Genomic DNA, 18,495 nt, shown 5'->3' on the forward strand with positions numbered 1-18,495 from the left:
GGTGTCATGCAGGTTTAGTATAGTGCGGTTCATGCATGGAATGATTCAGCCAGCTAGTGCTCATTGTGGTATGCTTATACATAGTTATAGAAAAAGTGCATTCATTAAAGTATGTAGATGCAAGTGATATGATTCACTGAAATATACACAATCGAGTTAACTATGTAACTTTTTAATTGGCTACCAATTGCAACTTATATAGTTGTATTTTTAACTCTGAACTTATAGTTGTATTATTAAACTTTGTAGCTGTGCTTTACCAATACATGCATATCATGTGGTTGGTGAAATTTGTCAACTAATGCATGCTACCCATAGCTAGTTATAGCTACTCTTATAGAAAAGGCAGAATTAAGAGGTGTCAACTTAGTCTTAGATAAATGAGAAACTGGAGCAAGCTGAACTGGTATATGTTTCAAGCTTCAAAAGTCTTGACATGGCTAGCTAAATTAAAAGACATTCTTAACCACCCCTAACAATGGATTTGACATCAATAATTTCATTAAATTTGCAACTGGTCACACACATCTATAGCTTCTGGAAACAAGCTACTCCAAACAAGATCACCTGACAATTCCACTAGTAATTTCTATTTTAACCGGCTTCCTCGCATCTGGAACGCCCTTCCCATTATCAACTACCAGGACAACCCACTCAAGATAAAGACCAAACTTTTAGATTATCTGTGGAATCATTTCACGGCCAATTTCACCTCCAACAACACCTGCTCTTTTTCATTTCTATGTCCATACTCAAAGTGTTCAAAGATCCCTCACCAACCTAACTTCAACTCCCTTTAACTGTTAATTTCCCCCCTTTAAGTAATCAAGTAAGTAAACTTTGTAGCTAATTACTACTACAATTTAGCTTCTGCATCATGGCCACTGACACAGGATGTCAGTGGACCATCAGTGTGCTGCCACGTGTCCCGATTCTATCATACCAACATCTGCATTATTATATTATTATTATATTATATTAAAAAAGTACATGAGCTGTGAATTTTGTATGCATGGAATAGCATGATCACAAATTACAAACCCATAATATCAGATAAAAAAGCTCAGCACGATTATTTATATGCTTTAAACATATTTCAGAATGATGCAAGTCAGATCTCCCTGAAGATGTCAGAAGAATCCATATCATGCCAGATCTTACACCTAAAGAACAAGAATTGAAAAAAAAACTGGCTTTTTAAGATCCAGATTAGCTGAGACAAAAAAAAGAAGTATATTTCAGTTGTTTATAAAAATACTAAATGTTACTTTGATCTCCTTATTAATCATTATCTTACTAGTTACTTGCTACTGATAGTTTGTGTATACTATAGCCTTAAAGATATCTCAGTGGAAGATTGTGACCCAATTCAAGAAGATACATGGTAATGCAATTGCAAACAATCAAATGTTCTGCATTAGAATAATGTACGTACTTGACAGCCACAACTGGAACAGTATGACTCTAAATCTGGCTTGCAGCTCTAGTCATGTCATATTTAGCTGCACAGTAATACTGAGGAGGAAGCCGGACATTTGCCCTAAATATCCCACACTAAATGTGCTGACCACTTTGGCTAATCAGCACAAATTATTTTAATTGTTATGATGTGTGATTGATGCAAAATTACATAGAATATTGTGCATTAGAAAGAAACTATTTACAAATTATTAAAATAAAGTGCATTAACTCTGTGATATTAATTAGCCTCTTGTTTCAGTCTCTCCTTCTCTGCAGCAATTTTCTTGAGTCTTTCAGACTCTACTGGACCTGTTTTCTTTACCATACTATGAAATTGTGAGTCTTCTTTCTCTAGTAGATTGAATGGTGTATCAAATTCTGCCACTTCACCAGCAGACAAAACCTATAGCAACATCAACCAATCATTCACTACTACTCCAACAGATATATATATATAACCCACCAATATTCTATCACTGTCCATTATTGTTTCCAGTCGATGAGCAATAGTAAGGATAGTACAATGGTTGAACTTCTTGCGGATCATCTCCTGAATTATACCATCCGTTCTGAAAACACATGTCACTATCATACAGCTCTTAAATTGATCAATAAAACTTACAATAGGTCAACATTAGCAGTTGCTTCATCGATCACGAGGATCTTGTTCCTCCTCAATAATGCTCTTGCTAGACACATTAACTGTCGCTGACCCACACTGAAGTTAGAACCACCTTCAGACACTGGTGCTTCTAACCCATTGTTCAAACTTGTTATCACATTCTTCAACTGCACCTGAACACATAAATTAATGCAAGGTATTTATGCAGTTAAGTTGTAAATATCAATTACTGTACCAGTAATATAAAAACATGTCAAGGAAACAGTTATTCACATTTGTATATCAAAATCCTATTTGAAGTGTACTCCAAACACTAGCTAATCTTATTGCACTATGTATGTAACTGTGCATAACGGATGATAATGTTCCATGTACTCAAATTTCATGAACAATTTTAGCTACAAATCAACAGCAGTTTTTAAATTACTGTTTTCAACCATGAGCTAAACACTGGTATAAATGTCTTGTCAGAGTTTTAATTATTACACTGTATATGCATGTTCATGTTGAGATTTAACCTGAGCATGAGGTCTTCATCGTGTATAAATCTATGAAGCTCAGGGCAGAGAGGGGTGCACAGAGAACAAGTCCCCTACCCCCACACAGGGAGCAAGTCCTCTCCCCCCTCCCCCCCATCCATAATATGCATTAGAGCCATTAACAGTCATTAAATTTAATACTGTTCAACCAAGTCACCTCAGTGGTGAACTCACTCAAAGATGGAGGGGGTTGAGCACAAGGAAAATGTGCTACACTCCCCACCTGTTCCCATCCTTAAACCAAAGGAATATTTCATACAAAATCAAACAGTCACCGCATGAAATTATAGAGAATCCTCCACTGAATTTTTTCCCATTTGCAAATATTATCTAGGAGGCTAAGTGTCCATGGCATTGTGCTGCAAATGCTAGCTCTTATATTGAGTATCACCTGCTTTTTTTGCAATTGGATATCATAATATAACACTCCTACATACACTGAGTTTGTAATGATTTAGAGACTTCTAATGGAGGCCTCTCAGAAAACATAATTTACTAGGTATTTGTACACAAAATCTCTGTACAACAGTCTCAAGTTCAGTATTATAAAATGCTCTGTGTGGCCCTATACCCCTTGCTCATATAAACCTACTACCCTGCTTCTTTCTGAACCCTGGATCCACCTCTGAAGCTGGTTATTTTTGCTGAAATGTCTTTCTTTTTTTTCTGTTTTTTGTAGTACATTAGTGCACATGTATGGGCCCTGGTTATAATCTCACTGGAAATAATTTTTGGTAAGATCCTGCAAGACAGTGAAAATCAAGAATAATTGTCTACGTTGGCCATGCAGTATTTAAAACATGAAGAGGTGCCACTTTGAGACAGCCTTTCAAGCAAGTTTTAATCAAATGTGTACTGTGTTACTAGCAGATTTAGAACTCACTTCTTCTAAAGCACTCCATATTTGGTGATCCTCAAGTTCACTGAATGGATCCAAATTATACCTCACAGTTCCACTGAACAGTACTGGGTCCTGAATCGCACACACACTAGTCTAATCTCACTATACCATATATGACACATCATCACCTGTGGAATTATTGATATATTTTTACGCAAATCATGCAATCCAATATTAGTTATTTGAATCCCATCAATTTCAAACACTCCCTCAGGTTCTGCTAATCTGAACAATGCTGCCAACAATGAAGACTTGCCAGCTCCAGTCCTACCCACAATACCAACCTAAAGTTTAAATGTACACTATGTCAAGCCATTAATAAATTGCTATATATCAACCTTTTCACATGGCATAATTCTAACAGATATTGACTTCAACACATAGGGATGATCATCAGCATATTTAAATCTTGTGTTACGAAGGTTAATCTCTCCTTTGTTAGGCCATTCATGAGAAGGAACTTGATCATGCAGAATGGTTTCCAATTCTGCTTCACTTTCTAGCTGACCATAAGCCATAACCCTCTCCACTGATACCATCTAACAAGTGTCAATATCATACAAATTAATATTAACATATACTCTTACCAGGTTCTCCACTTGAGTACTGATACGAACAGCATATTGCAGCACAGAATTTAGAGAAGCAACATAAGCTAATGATAATCCTACCAATGCTGGATCAAGAACTAAACACAGAGAGCTGGATTAGAACACAATTCATTGCCTATATTACAATATTATTACCATCTGCTAAGGGAACAGTGGAGAACACCACAAACATAAGGAATACTGCTCCAAGTGTGTCAAGTCTTAATGCAAACCAGCGATTACTGGCTATCCTGATGAACCATGCCTTAGTGTGATCATTCTGATAGATATGGTGGACATTAAGGAACTTAGTCTGCTTTTTGTAGGCCCTTATGGTAGATAGACCTTGAATAGTAGATGAAATGTGAGAGTATATTGGACTACGAGCTAAGAAAAATAACCAGTTCAAAACAGAAATGTGAACACAGTGAGCTTACCCAGTGCCTCAAGCCTTTGTACATTTCGTGAAGCACGTAAGAAATAGTGTCGAATTAGAAGTAATAATACCAAAATAATAACAGCTGGAAAAGACAACCAGTAGTTGGCTACACAGGCAGTCACAAGTACACTAATTACACGTAACCCAAACTAAAGTAATAATATTACACATGATGATTCATATGAATATCAACTGTGGCACAACTAACAGTGATAAAATCTAACAGTTGGTATGGTAAGAGAGCATCTATTAATCCAATATCTTTTGAAAATCGGTTGAGAACACGACCTGTAATGTGTCAGAGAATGTGTGTACATATTATAGCCATATATGTGTATATAGTTACAAAGAACACAGGAATATCAGATCACCAATTGCCTGTATATTTACTGCAATACAGGAACTTTGTTATTAGAGAGTTTCTACACCTAGTTATATATATAGCTGTGTAGTTAGTGTAACTACTCATTCTGAATACCTAATAGGCTATAGTACGTACGCGTTGAGCTGGATCCTCAAAAACATTTAATAACTCATGGATGCAAGTACACACAATCTTGAAATTTGACTCATTTGTAGCACTACTTGACCTGCTAAAAAATATTTCAAAATATTTTGTTCAAATGTCTGACACAATAATTATGGCCAATCAAAATTTTCACCATACATTTCTTATGGGGAAGCCATAAACAATGCAGTGTCCATTACAGCCTTTTCCCGAGCTTAACTGTACATGTCTGTTGTTGACACTTTTGATGTGTTACCACTAATCATCTGGTTGGCTGAAATGTTAACACTCTTGAGGAAAAAATCCATTTTAGCTGTTTTTTCAGGACCCAGCTAAACTTGTACATACTATATAGTCTGTAGTTTCAGCAGAAGTTCATGTTGAATATGAAATTCATTTAAGAACCTATAATCCATATAGCACTGTTTTCTAGGGACACCAGACCCCTACAAAGCAGTACTTTGGTAGATCTACCTATAGTAAACTGGACCAAGAAAAATAATCATCCTCGTTGGTGGACCTAGGGGGTGCACGGGGAGCAAGCACACCCCTTATAACCCTACAATGCATATCAGAGTCATTCACATTATTTTACATACTAAATATTTATAAGTAACTCAGTGGTGAATCCAAAGGGGGAGGAGAACGCAGAGGGTATGTGCTCTTCCCTCTATCCTCAAACCAAAGAAATATAAATATTGAGATGGGAAGTCAAATACTCTAATAGAACAGTCATTTCCCACAACACAGATAATGTGCCCCAATTCTTTAGAGACTAAGATATAAGCCTGAATGTACAAGTTATACTGAGCAGTGGCAACACAACTTACGTCAGGTCATGAACTACTCATAGAAATCATTGATCCACATGACTAACGTGTTTACTGTAGGCTACAATTTAAATGTTTACATGCAAAAAGTACTATGATATCAAAATTTTGGTATTAAAATGTATAAAATGCTTATGGCTTTGTCCCCAGACCCCCAGCTACCCCTACCTCACCTTTCCAAACCTCCTGGGGGATTGGCTATGGTATGTAGTCTAACTGGGGACATGATATATATTAAGGAATTGTGGCACACAGCAAGGCAAATGAAGGTCTTGCATTTATTTCACTGTTTAATGGTGTTGTCTGGCATTCTCATGGGGGTGGATGATGGGAGAAGTGAGAGGGCATCTAATAAGACCAGAAACCAATATACAGTCTCACAAGACAGACAAGTAGTTGGACAATATAATATAACAACTTCACAGAAAATTTCATATCCATCCCACCCTACCAGACCCACTATAGCTAACAGCCATACAATATTATTTGATAACACCGTACAATCAGTAATATGCAGTAACAATTAAGTGCATGAATAATATCATGCTGTTATCCTATGGTTAGATTTGTGACTGTATAAACTTACCAACTGGATTAGTATCAAAAAACAGTACTGGTGCACGTAGCAATGACTTAAACATTTTATTATGCAAACTACGAGCTGCAGCAAAGCAGAGTAGGTAACAGAGTATTGTTCTGGATGTTATCAGTACACCAGATGTTCCAACTATTCCACCATATATTCCAATTATTTGGTGAGTGGTGAGACCAAAATCAGAAGAACTTTCAAATGAAATATTTGCCTCTTCTGGCATACAAGATTCTGCTTCACTGGCCCTACATAGGTGCATTAATACAATACTTTCTCTTCACTATAATCTAATCTTACCAGTTTGCAAGCCACCAATCTCCACCAATAACAGATGCCTATATACGTAAACTTTAATTATCTAGTTGGTGGATAAGAGCATGTAACTAACCTCTACTGCTAACAATAAGACAACTAGAGCCATCGTTATTATGTGACTTCCAAGACCTTCTTTAGCAAACAAAAAGTAAGTCTTGTTAGAAATAGTATCATGAGCTCTTTCCTCTTCTGTTACTTCATTATCATTGCTCTGGTGAAACAATAAAGCAACAATAACGTTATCAACTAGCTACAACACAGAAAGGGCATGGGATCACATTAATGAAAAGAGGTAGTACACAAAACCGTTTGTCATCACCTGGTTCTGATCGGTCACTGTCAAATTTTCGAAGTTGAACTGATTGTGAATAGATGTTGGAGTAACCAATGGTGGGATAGAATGTAGTGATATTTCATCTGCCGCATGACTTTCAGAATTTAAATGTCTACTACGTTTTGCTTTTCTTTCCATTAATAAGTTTTCTGTACTAGTGTAACAATTGTGAGCTGTTTCTTCTGATTTATTCTCTGCTGTAACATCTGGAAGTACATTATCCTCTACATCATCAAATAGTTCGGTAGGATCAACACCACTTGACGTTAATTCCTCATAATTTCCATATCCTTGGATGTGGCCCTATATATACTTAACCACATAAAACATGTAATACTTTTGTCTTGCTAGAGCAAACCTCTTTAAGTACTATAATACAACCTGCATGTTGAACATATTGTAATTGATGGGTCACTAAGATCACCAGCTTATCAGCTAGAACTCCACATATACACCTTACAAAACACCACTAAAATTTACTGCGTGTTATAAACATGCTATACTTATCAAACAAGTGCCTGCTCACTGCAGCATCTACCGCACTTAGAGGATCATCCAACAACACGATGTCACTGTCCCTGTACACAGCTCTGCACACAACACTTTATGCTATCACATACGTAGTGTAAGTGTACACACACCTAGCCAGGTTCACTCTAGCCTTCTGACCACCACTAAGGTTCACTCCTCGCTCTCCTATCAATGTCTCATCACCAAATTGCATTGCTTTGATATCCTAGAATTTCTTTTTACAGCAACAAATTATACAATTTTGATACCTTATCAAGACAACAACACTCCACTACTCTGTTATACCAAGCTTTATCATAATCTTGTCCAAACAAAATATTTTCTTTTATTGTTCCAGCAAATATCCATGGGTCTTGACTTGCATAAGATACACTACCCTCAATGTCTACTGACCCATCCAATGCTTCTAATTCTCCTAGTAAACACTGCAGTATTGATGACTATAGTAGTAGTAAAGTATGATGGAGATCAGCTATAGTTGTCAACTAGTAGACAACGCACCTTTCCTGATCCCACTGGACCAACCACTGCTAGTAACCTGTTTGACTATTATCATTTCCTAATTTCACTGTGTCTGCAAACTAAATACCTCACCTTATCTACGGAGAAGTTGATGTCTTTCAAAGCAAGTCTTTCTTTATCCTACATGTATATAACCAAAACCAAACGCATACATGCCAGTTTAACTTTAGTGTTAAATACTAACATGCGTCCAAGATGTTGTTAGATTACTGACTGTGATCCTGGGAATTATTTCTAAAGATTCTTTCCCTCTGCTATCACTGTCATCTTCACTGACCACAGCCACAACATTGGTTATCACATGTGACTCATTGATTGTCTTGACTGGATTAATATCAGTACTAGTTACCGTATCATTTAGATCTGGTAGTAATAGCAGTTTCTGCATTTGAAACAAAAGTGATTGTGTGAAGTACTGTACCATTTTGGTCATGTGAACTGTGTTATTATAGTATGTGATGCCAGGGAAAGACTGCTAGTTAACACCAAATGCTTTAGTTTATGCTCTTAATACATAAGTGGTATCACCTGATGATATACATATCTGGGTTTGAAGAAGTCCTACTCTAATAGAGCAGCCACATATTCTTACAAAGTAGATGAGTGATTCAATACACACTAATGCTTTAGTATACAAATATTTATTCTTCATGTGTATGCTATAATATCAACTCATTCATGCACTCTGCATACACAATACATCCATTTACTTAATGCTTACCTCAATGCGTTTAATAGACACCCACATTTCTGATACTGAAAGTGCACAGAATCCAATAAAATAAGAATAATAGAGTCTCACGACTGTGTAAATACTTAAAACAGTAAACACTTTCTTGGGAGTGAGAGTATTCCCTATTCCAACATAAGTGGAGAAGGTGACAAAACTGAGCACACCCAGCAATGTATAGAATATAGCCTGAATGAAGGATCTGATCAGACTAGCTTGAGTGATGATTCCACTCTCCTTCCTATAACATAATTATAACAGGTCAATAGATAAAATTGCACAACACATTACTAACTTTCTCATCTTCTTCACATATTCATGGAACGCCCATTCCCAGGCATACATCTTGATCAGTCTCATGCCAATGATGATTTCATTCATCACTCTCACTCTCTTGTCTGTCACTTTAGCTGACTTCAGCCTATTTCAATAACATAAAGAACTGTATATAGGTTAATGATTTAATCCAACTCACCATAGTTTAGCGTGCAAACGTCCTAGTATATATTGTAGTGGTGGTTGTAGAAAGATGATGGCAAGGCCAACCAAACAACTGGGGCCTATTTCCCTCCATAACAAATATACCACGAGTGGTACTGATAATGGAAACACCCACCACATATTAATATGGTCAAAACCCTGTAATGAAACAAACATTGGTGCTAGCATACACACACTACACTATACATGCACACACACGCACGCACGCACGCACGCACGCACGCACGCACGCACGCACGCACGCACGCACGCACACACGCACACTACACACACTCAAATTTACATATATACACAATTCATGCCTGGGGTACATTAACAGTTAAACTACAATCATATTGCAGTACTTACTAAATCAAACCGCTGCACATCAGTGGAGGCAAGATTAACTATATGCCCGGTTGATAACTGTCCAATAGTAGAGTGAGAAAGGTGTAGAATCTACAGACAAATAAAAATTTCCATAAAAGTGTTATCTGCTACTTTGACTCATCACCCAATCTCCCAGTCATCTAGTCTGTGACTACTGTGTGTTTTACCACATGATATAAATGATTTGTATATTTGCTAGCAGGAGAGCACCTATTATTATGTACTCTTGTTGCTAGGAAGATGATTCTGATGTGTACCAATGAACTCAGCACCTTGAAATGCAAGGTATTTTTGAACTATTTTTATTTGTGTGTGGCTGGTACCATTGGAAATTTTTCATCCACAGATAAAAAGGGTCAGATGACAACTGACTATTGAGGATATACGCAACATTAAATCACACTTTTTGTACCTACTTTGTCATAAATAGCTGTAGTCAGTAAGATCCTATGTTTCATTCCCAGTACATTAGATCCATAGTATGTCCAGGCATGAGTTATTGCTAATGCAAACCCAAATAGTGACATTCCTCCAGCATATAAGTAAGCATTTCTGGTAGCCACCTGGATCTCTTCTTCTTTCTCATCAACATCAGACTGGTTATCTCTCTTTAATATAGACAACTCCTCTTCTAAAACATTTTTCTCACAAAAATACTGTGCTAAGTTTCCCACTAGTATAGCTTGTGCAATAAAAATCAAAAGCTGTGTACGTAGAATTTAAACATTTACATCATCTGCATAGTAGCTTGCCTCAATAAAGTAAATAAGACCATTGATAAATAACCTTCCTTTGAAAAACCGCAGTAGGGCATACCAAAGTCGAGGCTTTAGTCCCTTATCTTTACGTCTCAATTCAGAACTCCAGTACCTTTATGATATATAATTCATTAAGTTATCATAAGATACATTGTAGGTACGTATTGTATGAAAGAGTAACTATATGATTAGTACATTTTTGTGAGCAATTTATAATGTTCATGCACCATGGCCTGATTGTTTCTATTAAAGAATATTTAAAGACAAGGATAAGATCATACTTGTACCTCAGCCATTATGCTTCCTGACACATGATAAATAGGATATATATATCACTACAATAAATAATGTGTATTTGTGCATATGTGGTATGCTCTAAATGTGTTGTACATAGCATGCACTCCTGTGGTGTATGTGATGTGTAGGAGATGATAGTTCACATTTGCCCATTAGTTAGCAAATGTGAACTACGTATTATCTCCTATACATCTCATACACCACAGGAGTGCATGCTATGTACAACACATTTAGAGCATACCACATATGCACAAATACACATTTTATTGTAGTGTATAGAGTCTATAACATGCTAACTGTTTAGGTGTTGCACTGATTTACCAGTATAGTTGCTAAACTTCATACCGTATAGCTGGTAATTTTCGAAAGGTTTTTATTTTCGGATATTTCGAAGAGGCCCTTCTCTTCGAAAATAAATTCCCACGTCCGGTTGTTTTTCAAAAATAAATTCCCACAAGTGAAAGCAACCGTCCAACTTTCGGCGATTCGTTCGTGTATTCCTCGAGTTTTAGCTCAGTATTGCTGATGATAATGGGTAACTGTACCAATAACCAAAAAACAGGTGATCCAGAATGGGAATTGATGCCGTCTGCTCTAGAATCTATGGTGATATGAGCTAGCTATGATGGAGCGTGATCGTGCCAGTGAGTTCACTCCACCCGAGACTCCCCCAGTCTTCTTTCCAGTGCACAGGAATGGGGATTATTCAGTAAGCCAGTTTTTGGCAAACATTCACGCATTTTCATTATTTGTGACACGAATTTCCGTTTATTTGAAATCCATCCGGACTTCGAAATGTGCACTCTTCGAAATTAAAATCTTTCGAAATTCAGATTTTGCTTCTTGTACGAAAATTTCTGTTTCGAAAATAACCCGCTATACGGTAACTGTAGCTTTGAATAACTGTAGCTTTGAATAACTGTAGCTTTGAAGTTTCATCTTATCACAATGTATATTTGGTATTACGGAGGTTTGCATTTCCTCATGAAAAGTATTGGCAAGAAACCAACCTCACAATACTTTCATGGCACCCTGGCAGTATTGGATCAAACCCAAAAGTGCCATCAGTGCTACCCAAAATGCTTCCAATAGCTACAAAATTTTTATTCAGAGGAATTTTCTGCTGATTGATTGACTGACTTACTGGCTGACTGACTGATGCCTTCAGACCAGTGTAATGGCTAAACTGAACTACTGTATAGAGGGAAACTTTGGCGGGGCTAAACTTTGGCAAATAGCAAGCTAAATTACATATGGCAAAATAAACTTTGGTGAAATTAAGCTCAATGCTTATAGCTATAAAGATGCTAATCTGAGCACTATGAGTAATTGGCACGTTAAACTTTGGCAAATTTGTAGCAATTTGAATCGCCAATTTGCTAAAGTTAAAGTTTCCCTCTATAAGGTATGGACTTGATTTTTTCAGTTCACTGTTAAGCATCACTTTCACCCAAAAGATGCCTTTTGGCATACTACACTATGTACAATGTATGCATTGTGGACTTATATACCTTTGTGGTCCTATTTCTTTTTGCTGGCAGCCCAAGGTGTCAATTCATGACTGACTACTATGTTTAAAACTGGAAACATCCATATTTCTGTAGTGACCAGATTAATTGCAGAGGTTTTCTCATACTGTTCTTCATTTATAAAGCTGTGTAACAAGCTGAAAATACCTGAAAACAAAACGCAATGGCCACTTCACTTTCAATAATTAATGGCTAGGTTGTGTGTTCAGATGCAAAAAACTAATTATGATTATGTCTGGCACCATAACAACCACCATTCTTTTTTTTTATGCTGTATTCATGGGTTCTCCAGTCATAATTATATTACAAAAAGTTAACAAGTACAAGGAATTTACTAGTGGAGATTACTTCCCATGGCTATAGACTGAAGTATAGGGGTATATCTGCAGGTGTATGGCAAACCCCCTTGTTTCACTTCACTACTTTTTTTTTCTACGGAAATTAATATTCCTATTTTTGTGACCCAGTCTGGGGAAACTGGTCTTATTGCCCATGTCAGCAGATTCAATTTTTCACCTAGAACACAAAGCTACATGAATAAACTATCTAATTTCGCTATCAAAATCAGCTAGACTTTTGCTGGCTGGTTTTCCCAAACCCTGTGGCGATCCGTATGTATGGTGCCTTAATGGAGCTCTGGTCAGCCTGGGGATGTTGTATGTGGCTGTACAGCTCCGTGGTGTTGAATAAAGACCTGTACTGTAAATTTCCTTTCATTTTAACCAGTTTTGAGACCTGAATGGCCCATAACTTGGCATAATTCATTCCTACGTCTTCCTTATTCAATTTTTAAACAGCCTCTTGCCCTCCCTGCCTCCCTCCCCTTTTGGAGCTCGCCTGATACAGTCAACCATGGTTTAAAAACTATCTAAAATGGTGGGAAACTTAGCTGTTGGCTACTTGCACAGTGGATGCTGTGGAAGGTAAGGAATTGGTGTAAAATGTGTGAAAATTTGGTACACATAGTTTCAACCATTTGTGAGCTACAACACACTAAATACTTAAAACCAGCATTTCTCTATACTTTTAAAAAGATGATAAGATCCCTTTTCCCAGACTGGGTCACATTGTTCCTTTGTACTTGCAAATAATACAGTCCATCATGTCTATTAAGTACAGTTCAGATGCCACCCAACTACATGTATGGAAACTAAAGGACACAGTTTTGTTCCAATGAAAACTGGAAAGCTAGCACTGTATAAGCATGTGACAGATTCTTAAGATGTTGTTTACGGTGTCTGTATTATACGTAGCTATGAAAACCAAGCAGCTGCAATGCACAGATGTGATATATCTAAGTTAATGTAATACACTACATATTACTCTTTATTTCTGCAGTAAGTTACAATTACTTACATACGTATAATACTCCAAATGATAATATCATACAGTATGGTAGTACTGTATATTAGGGACCAGGAGGTTTGCATTTAAAATATTGACCAGAAACCGGCCTCACAATACCTTCATGGAAAATTGGCAGTATTTCATGGTTAGGTAGAATCAAACCAAAAGTGTCTTCAGAGCAGTCAAAAATGCTCCCAATAAAATTTATTTTTCACAATTTCCTACTGACTGACTAACTGCCTGCCTGTCTGATCCTTTTGGACAAGCATAACTCTAATATAGGGTTTTGTGTGTGAATTTTTCGTTGTTAGACCTTGCGTCAGCCCAACAAATGCCTTTTGGCATACTGCAGTATGTACACTGTACATATCATGCAATTATCTTTGTCCTTCTTTGTGTCCCATTTCACAGTGTAAGGTGTCGATTAGCGGTAGAGCGTGATAGCTTCCCTATACAGTTGTAACAGAAATTGTCTGCATTTACTATAATGACTGGATTGATTGCAGAAGTGTGTTTCTTGTGATGTTCTTCATGTATAATTCTGTGTAATGGGATAAACATAGCTGAAAGCATGGCATAATGGCCATTTCACTGTTTCAGCAATTGATAGCCTGGTCGGGGTGTGTTCAGACAAAAACTTTAAATCTAGTGCCATTCTTTCTTTTGCTGCGGTATGTGCTGGTCCACCTGTTACATAAAAGTAAGGAAAAATTAGGAATTTTAAAAGTTTGATTAGGAATCATAAACACAAAGAAACAGCAAAACAAGGGAGGCTGTCTACACCTGCAGATATACTAGTTGACATTTAATCCATAACTGAAGTAGAGATTAAATGTCCACTAGTATATCTGCAGGTGTAGGCAACCTCCCTGGTTTCTCTACTTTTTCATGTCTTCAATCCATAATTGAGCTAGTACTTGTATTACATCAGCCAACTAGCCAGCTACAGTAAAAGTCTCCCTCAGACTTTCATCTTTTACTTTTAGCTCAGTTCTATGATTCAGCCATGCCTATATAAATGACTCACACCTAGCTATGATTATAGTTATCAGCTGTAATAATGCTAGAACATTTTTGTGTATTATATTACAGTGGAATCTCAGTTATTTGAACCCCTTGGGACCAGTGGTGGTCCATAAGTCCTGAAAAGTCTGTATTCTGAAACCATGTATACCTAACCCTAAAATAGCACAAAGAAAAAAAAATTAAATATTAGTATTTCAACTATTGTAATAGAACAGTCACTACTCTAATAGAGCAGTGATTTCCGCAGTTCAGTTAACCAAGAGTCTGAGGTTCCACTGTACTTAGAAGCCCAAAAAGTAACATTGCGTACTGTATTAGTGCATTTATTACATGGTACACAATACGCAATGTTCAAACGGACAGAGAATCCACAGTAACTGGCATGTTATGTGCCTGTCAATATTAAGCCCCACTATACTTCCCTCCTGGGCATACACAGGGGGATTAGTGGGGATATAATCCAATTTGACCTAAAAAGTTGACCCCCACCAGTGGGACACTTTATGGTACAAAATTTTAAGTGTTTGCTCAAGAGCAGATTTAGGGGCAAAGCACCCCCTCCAAAATTTTACTATGTGCTAGCTAGAAAACTACAGTACAGGTGCAAGTGCGTCTTAAGCCCACATGGGCAATGAATAGGTGGAAAGACCATCATTAAGACTGTAAGGAATAAAGACCAGTGTGTATACTGAATCTGACTTCTTCCTCTTAATGTACCACGATTCACATGAAATCAATTACTCTTGAAAGGCTTTTCTGAGAATAACTATTTCTTTTAGTTGAATATATAATTTCAGTTGTAGCTATACTAACTTGATAGCTACTTGGGTTGAAAGGCTTCCTTTTGCAACTAAACACTAGTGTAATTTAAGTGACTATAAAGTTAACAGGGCTACAGCATCTGGGGTCTGTGCCCTTACTTGATTAAGCTCCACATTTTCCTGGCTTTAGAACAAACAAAATGTGACCACTGTTATAGTAGCTGCAACATAGATTACTGCTGGTTGTGGTGTCATTTTTTATAACTTAATAGAATCACCATAAATGACGGAAGTTTGGCATGATATGAGTGTGCAAATTTGGTGAACTTCAAATCATACTGCCTTTTATGCTATGCCATTTATATGACAGCTAGTTTTATACTATTGCCAGCTAGAAAACACTGATTTCACTTAGTTAAGCTTACAATGTATATGCTTGTTTAATCAAAAATCCAATCTCAGAAGAATGAATTTGCAAAATATTCTTGTGGGGGCATGCCCCCAAACCCCCTATATATGCTCCGCATGTTGAGTGTGCTAACTAGCTACTATACTACTAGCATGTTGAGCTACTAACTAGCTACCAGTCACCACTTTTCTTAGCCCCACTATCAATACCCCTATAGCTTAGCAACCCACTCCTCTTCCCTTGGAAAATTCTAGATCCAGCCTTATACAGGCCATTATGCACCTCCTGCATTTGACTAATTGTCATTTTCCCACAGATGGAGAATTTGATTTTTGAAACAAGTCCCAGGAGGGTAGTACAAGTGCATTTTTCAGTTAGTAACACATTAATATATCAATTAGCTACCAATTAAGACACTGCCCAGACTTACTTGTTGAAATCCTTCAATAATTCCTGTGACTTGGTTCCCTCAGGAGTGGTATACAAATCTTCTTGCTTCAATTCTCGCTTATATCCAGTCCAGATCAATGGGCTTAACCAGCTGTTGAAAGAAAATTGATAGATTTCAGTGCTTAGCACTCTGCACTGGCATGGTAATCATAGGAGTGGTAAATCAGTATAACAGTATAACTAAACTTTTGATCATTATGATCAAGCTAACCTGAAAAAAAGTTTGGAGATGAGATTTGCTTGGTTGATGGGATTCTTACTTGCTGGTAGCTCGTAGATCATATTGTGTTGCTTCTCTAACTAGGCCAGGGAAATTCAACCAGTTAGCTATTAGCTACGTACGTAAATCGTGGCAAAGACTAAGTGTTCGTCTCAACCGTATACGTACCTATATACTGAGTAGCAACTGAATCCGAGTGACCGCTTGCGGCTACTTCTTGATATAAAAGTCACGAAATATGGGGAAATTATTTCAAATACATTTAATTCACATTTAGTGTTCTTCCTAATGGCTCCAACGGTTCCAGTAGTTCCAGTGGTTCTAATGGTTCCAGTGGTTCTAATGGTTCTAGTGGTTCTAATGGCTCAAGTGGTTCTAATGGTTCCAGTGGTTCTAATGGTTCCAGTGGTTCTAATGGTTCCAGTGGTTCTAATGGTTCCAGTGGTTCTAATGGTTCCAGTGGTTCTAATTGTTCCAGTGGTTCTAATGGTTCCAATGGTTCTAGTGGTTCCGGTGGTTCTAATGGTCCCGGTGGTTCTAATGGTTCCAGTGGTTCTAATGGTTCCGGTGGTTCTAGTGGTTCCAGTGGTTCTAATGGTCCTGGTGGTTCCAACGGTTCCAGTGGTTCTAGTGGTTTTAATGGTTCTAGTGGTTCCAATGGTTCCAGTGGTTCTAATGGTTCCTGTGGTTCTAGTGGTTCTAATGGTCCTGGTGGTTCTAATGGTCCTAGTGGTTCCAGTGGTTCTAATAGTTCTAATGGTCCCGGTGGTTCTAATGGTCCAGTGGTTCTAATGGTTCCAGTGGTTCTAGTGGTTCTAATGGTCCTATAATGCATGGTTCCAGGTTCCAGTGGTTCTAATGGTTCCAGTAGTTCCTGTGGTTCCAGTGGTTCTAATGGTTCCAATGGTTCTAATGCTTCTAATGGTTCCGGTGGTTATATTGGTTGTAGTAGTTCCAGTGGTTCTAATGGTCCTGGTGGTTCTAATGGTTCCAGTGGTTCTAATGGTTCTGGTGGTTCTAATGGTTCTAGTGGTTCCAGTGGTTCTAATGGTCCCGGTGGTTCTAATGGTTCCAGTGGTTCTAATGGCTCTAGTGGTTCTAATGGTTCTAGTGGTTCTAATGGTTCCAGTGGTAATATAATGGTTCTAGTGGTTCTAATGGTCCTAATGGTTCCAGGTTCCAGTGGTTCTAATGGTTCCAGTAGTTCCTATGGTTCCAGTAGTTCTAATGGTACTAATGGTTCCAGTGGTTCTAATGGTCCTGGTGGTTCTAATGGTTCTAGTAGTTCCAGTGGTTCTAATAGTTCTAATGGTTCCAGTGGTTCTAATGGTTCCAACGGTTCTAATGGTTCCAGTGCTCCTGTGGTACTAGTAGTTCTAATGGTTTCAGTGGTTCCAATGGTTCTAATAGAATAATTTATAGCATAAAATAATTTTCAAAAATTAAAATATGGGAATAGAGATCACTGAAAAAGCAAGAGAAACAAGAGTCAAACAAACCAGCATGTTAAACACACAGAAATCTCTATTCGGACTCAATGGATGTGATAGAGACAAAGGGAAAACAATATTTTCGACAGCACATAGCTATGTAGTTACTATCTATTTCCAGTCACCTTAGGGCCTGACCTTATTAAGTAGGTGGCTGCGTTAGACTGGTCACTTTGTGCACAAATGACACATTTGGGGATTTTTGTACAATGGCCAGTTTAGACAGGTGACCTCATTATACAGTGACCTGTTTCATTGTACTGAGAATGCTTCTGCAAATTGTATGTCCAATACTTAACAAGCAGCTAACAACATGGGGCTGTGTAGCTACCTGTACTCTTCAAGCTTTTCCTACATATCATCATCAGCTGTGGTATATGCTATGTACCAAATCCATTGAGTCCGAATAGAGATCTGTGTGTGT

General features: G+C 37.5%; 2 protein-coding genes across 4 annotated transcripts; one reads left to right on the plus strand and one right to left on the minus strand.

Annotated features, from left to right (window-relative positions):
* Positions 1 to 1,590: 1,590 nt before the first annotated feature.
* On the minus strand, positions 1,591 to 16,783 carry LOC136249870 (ATP-binding cassette sub-family C member 4-like). Of its 3 annotated transcripts, none has more exons than XM_066041998.1 (30): positions 16,750 to 16,777; positions 16,573 to 16,661; positions 16,342 to 16,452; positions 10,537 to 10,654; positions 10,201 to 10,488; positions 9,764 to 9,853; positions 9,390 to 9,553; positions 9,210 to 9,335; positions 8,906 to 9,155; positions 8,369 to 8,566; positions 8,257 to 8,304; positions 8,164 to 8,208; positions 7,911 to 8,102; positions 7,773 to 7,867; positions 7,635 to 7,721; positions 7,490 to 7,586; positions 7,117 to 7,434; positions 6,871 to 7,008; positions 6,780 to 6,817; positions 6,477 to 6,727; positions 4,761 to 4,840; positions 4,551 to 4,701; positions 4,270 to 4,500; positions 4,111 to 4,211; positions 3,862 to 4,062; positions 3,652 to 3,807; positions 3,506 to 3,595; positions 2,084 to 2,256; positions 1,925 to 2,030; positions 1,591 to 1,864 (listed from the first exon to the last, which is right to left on the minus strand). In XM_066041998.1, the coding sequence occupies exons 2-30, from the start codon at positions 16,641 to 16,643 to the stop codon at positions 1,700 to 1,702; spliced, it is 4,179 nt and encodes a 1,392-aa protein (XP_065898070.1). In that variant the 5' UTR covers positions 16,644 to 16,661; positions 16,750 to 16,777; the 3' UTR covers positions 1,591 to 1,699. The 3 variants fall into 3 exon arrangements, with proteins under 3 accessions (XP_065898070.1, XP_065898069.1, XP_065898067.1); XM_066041997.1 differs by having other exon boundaries at positions 16,573 to 16,695; positions 16,750 to 16,765; XM_066041995.1 differs by having other exon boundaries at positions 16,573 to 16,783.
* A 631-nt stretch (positions 16,784 to 17,414) lies between these two features.
* Positions 17,415 to 17,996, plus strand: LOC136248374 (sericin-1-like). Its single transcript, XM_066040158.1, has 2 exons — positions 17,415 to 17,604; positions 17,758 to 17,996. The coding sequence occupies exons 1-2, from the start codon at positions 17,415 to 17,417 to the stop codon at positions 17,994 to 17,996; spliced, it is 429 nt and encodes a 142-aa protein (XP_065896230.1).
* The last annotated feature ends 499 nt before the right edge of the window (positions 17,997 to 18,495 follow it).

This window comes from Dysidea avara, chromosome 3, assembly GCF_963678975.1.
Source record: "Dysidea avara chromosome 3, odDysAvar1.4, whole genome shotgun sequence".
In the NCBI taxonomy this organism is placed as follows: domain Eukaryota; kingdom Metazoa; phylum Porifera; class Demospongiae; order Dictyoceratida; family Dysideidae; genus Dysidea; species Dysidea avara.